Genomic DNA, 3,825 nt, shown 5'->3' with positions numbered 1-3,825 from the left:
TAAGAATACAATTTTTTTTTTTTTGTCACAATTTTAATGTAATAAATTGTAAGTATTGAAAAAAAAATAGTTAATTCATATGAAAATGATAGACTACTACTCACAATTTAGCACACCAAACCTTTAGCAAAACAACTTGACCCTATCCCTTTCTCAAAAAAAAAAAAAAAAAAATCCTTACCTTTGTCTATTTTTAAATGTTAAAAGTTGAGCATTTGTTAAATTAGTTGATTTGAAGAAAAAGATAGAAGAATCACATTACCAATGTAAGTGTCTGGGGAGCATCCAAGCTAAAGAAGAAACACTTTTAACTCATCACCTTATGTTTTGGCTTCTTTGATTTTTTTTTTTTTTTTTTTTTTTTAATGGGACTTTAGGCACGTCTAAACTGCCCCTAACTTTAATTAAGTGCTTGTTTCGACACCAGATGACCAAAACCAAAATCATAATGGTTCTTTCATTTCATTTGTAATTCTTACAATAGCATATTTTCTTCCCTGAATCTATTACCTCTAACTTTGGTTAAATTGAAAAAGACTTCCAGCATTTAAAATCTATATCAAAACACTCATTCCAAACTCCCTCATCAAAACACAAGCTCTCTATACGACTTCAAAATCAGTATGTTTCAAGTGCTTATGGGCTTCAAACATACTTGAACTCCATACTTGGGCTTTATTGTGAGAACAGTAACAGGAGCATGACGATAATTCTCTGAAATAGTGAAGCTAAACCGCGAGATCAACATGGCTAATATGATCTTAGCTTCCATCATGGCAAAAGCTTGGCCAACACAATTTCTGGGGCCTGAGGCAAAAGGAATGAACCGGCCAGGTGTGAATGACTTGGAAGCAAACCTTTCTGGGTTGAACTCATTTGCATCTTCACCCCATAATTCTTTGCTATGATGAATTGCAAGCACTGGAATCCATATTGATAGACCCTTTGGGATATGCAGGTCACCTAGCTTAAGATCTTCTAATGCCATTCGAGGTAGAACAGTAGCTGGTGGATAGAGTCTAAGAGTTTCATTTATTACCATATTCAACTGCAAAGACAAATTTTAAAAATTGTGTAAAAACAAAAATAAAAATAAAAATAAAAATAAAAAGTTTAAAAAATAAAAAACCCTTTAATGAAAGCAAGAATATTTCTAATCAGATAATATGAGAATTCAGAAATAGATTCAAAGATAGGATTTAGTTCAATGGCATTGATGGATCTATTTTATGAGAAGAATTAGGATTGAAATCCTTCCTTCTGACTTGTAACAATTTAAAAAAAAAAAAAAAATTAAATCAAACATTTTATGACGTTATGTCACTAATACAACTTTTAAAACTCTGCCTACTAAGGCAATGCCAGATCCTATGACCATTTTTGGTCTCCTTTCAATACCAACTAAGCCACTAAAACAATCATTTTTGACTCTCAAAATTTTATATTAGGTTCGTCCTCTCAGACTCTGAAGTGGGGAGTAAGTAATTGAGTGCACTAGCCAGTGTCCTCAGTTTTCCTTTTTGGATTTAGTTTACTAGGGGAAGAAAAGCGGCGCGATGTCCATCGCACATTTTTTTTTTTTTTTTTTTACTACTATTGAAGACCTAAGACTTGAATTTGATGTTAGCCAAAAGGTAGAGAAAGTTACATAAACCTGGACCTGTGTGATAAAAATAAAAAAATAAAAACCATCATTTTCTCAATTAACTATATACATATACCTAAACAACTGACGGCACATAATGAGGGTTCTGGACTTCTTCAATACCATTTTGATTATTTTAAGAAGTTAAACCCATGGTTGACATTACATACAATTCAAAAGTGAATATCCCTGTGTTTATGACTAAAAAGAAAATAGTAATTGCTATTTGCTACTAGTGCAGTAGTGCTAGAAGTAGGATCTGTTAGGTTCTATTTGTTTTTGCAAAAGATCTATTTTTGGTTAATGTATAGGGAAGCACTGTTTATTACTTATTAGGGGCAATGGCAAATTGTCAATTGTCACTCTTCCTGATGTTTTTAGGAGTATATTTTACATGTTTTGTCCCAATCTCATGTATATTTTATTTTGATTAGTACAGAATAAAAATAGTATTAATGATGATACTATGAAAAAGTAATGTTATCATAATCAAAATTTATCACTTCACATATAAAAATAATTGTAATCCTAGCATAACTCAATTTCTCGGAACTCCACCCATCATAATAATAATAATAATAATCATTTCTTGCTTACCAAGGTGAGCTTGGAAAGATGATCAACAGAGGGAGTTTCACCATTGCAAACCTCCTTCACCTCAGCTCGAACTTTTTCCTGCCAAGAATTGTTGCTGGCTAGTAACATGATGGCCCAAGTGAGTAAGAGGGCAGTGGTTTCATGTCCAGCAAAGAAGAATGTTTTGCATTCATCCATGATCAGCTGTAAATTTAAGCTGAATCCACCATCTTTATTTTTTTGCATCTCATTAAGGAGCATACCCAGCAAATCATTCCCATATGAGCTGCTCCGACCAATCTCTACACAGTCTTTTCGGCTTTGAATTATTTCCATCAATAACCTCTCCACCTCCATCTTCAATAATTTTATCTCTCTATTATATTTACTAGGAAAATACCTGAAAAAAATCATAAATAAATTAAGGAGTTTGAATTTTTGTATGCTATGCTAGATGACTTTTATTTATTTATTTATTTAGGGGGTTGGTTTTGCTGATGCATTTATAATGATTACGTGATAGATGATGTTTAATTTAATTGAAAAATCCTTTAAAATATCTTAGATATTGTAGCTCTCTTAAAAGTGATGGACAGAAAATAAAGACTCCATAAGCTTAAAGTAAAAAGATGGAATCTACAAAAGTAGAAACAAGAAAATCAGATCATCGTAAAAGACATATCCCCTATCTATCAAAGGTAGAATCGTCCGGTTAAAAATAAAATAAAATAAAAAAACATGGTATAGATATCAAAGACGTGTGCATGACTATATATCTATATATGTAACTTACCGACTTCCGGGAAGGTATAAGTTGCGAGTTGCTTGGGCACAACGCCGTTGCAAATCTGTCAAAAGGTGGAATATTTGTTTTCCTTTCTCATAGCTAGTATCAAACTCCGTTCTAGATATTATATCTGCAGTGAGTCTAGTAATGTATTCACCAATTTCCACCTCTGTTTGGCTTGTTTCTACAGCATTTTGTAGTGATTGGACTAATTCCTTAGTGCATTTCACCATGTACCCCGCATAACTCTTTAGAAAAATGAAAACCAACCATCAATTTATCACATTCTTAATTCGAACATTTAAAAAATAAAAATAAAAAATTTGATTTTGAAGCGAAAAGTGGGGTTGTGTCAATATTGCAATATCATTGAGAACAATTTTCAATCTTATCATATATTATCATACCTTAAGCCTGTCTCCCATGAAGGCCGGAGCAACGATGTGACGCTGATGATACCAATCTTTGCCGTTAGCCATTAAAACACCTCTCCCAATGAAATGTTTGGATCCTTGTTGTTGCTGCCACGACCTACCGGACATGATGCTGTACTTGGACAATAGTTCTTTTATTAACTCAGTCTCCGTCAGGCACATCCTTGGTTCCACCCCATTCCAAAATATAAATCTCTTTCCTAATATTGCAAACAAGCTAGTATGAGGAAAAGATGAACAAGTATTCATTAAAAAATAACCAAAAAAAGAGAGGAAGATATACACATATATACATCGGGACTAGTGTCCACGGGATGTTGAAGCCAAACATACCCACGTGGAGAGAGAAAAAAAATTATTTACTCTTACTTACTGAAAGAGTC

At 32.9% G+C, this 3,825-nt stretch overlaps 1 protein-coding gene across 1 annotated transcript in view; it reads right to left on the bottom strand.

The window, feature by feature from the left end:
- Nucleotides 1-428: 428 nt before the first annotated feature.
- The window catches only part of LOC126713914 (cytokinin hydroxylase-like), a 3,947-nt gene continuing 550 nt past the window's right edge, over nt 429-3,825 (bottom strand). The window contains exons 2-5 of the mRNA XM_050413873.1: nt 3,416-3,642; nt 3,015-3,256; nt 2,243-2,621; nt 429-1,048 (exon numbers count right to left, since the gene is read on the bottom strand). Coding sequence (XP_050269830.1) covers nt 629-1,048; nt 2,243-2,621; nt 3,015-3,256; nt 3,416-3,642 — 1,268 coding nt within the window. The 3' untranslated portion in view covers nt 429-628. The remainder of the gene's footprint in view (nt 1,049-2,242; nt 2,622-3,014; nt 3,257-3,415; nt 3,643-3,825) is intronic.

This window comes from Quercus robur, chromosome 2 (genome assembly GCF_932294415.1).
Source record: "Quercus robur chromosome 2, dhQueRobu3.1, whole genome shotgun sequence".
Classification (NCBI taxonomy): domain Eukaryota; kingdom Viridiplantae; phylum Streptophyta; class Magnoliopsida; order Fagales; family Fagaceae; genus Quercus; species Quercus robur.
Note: the sequence above shows the minus strand (reverse complement) of the source record. Positions and strands in the feature narration are given on the sequence as shown.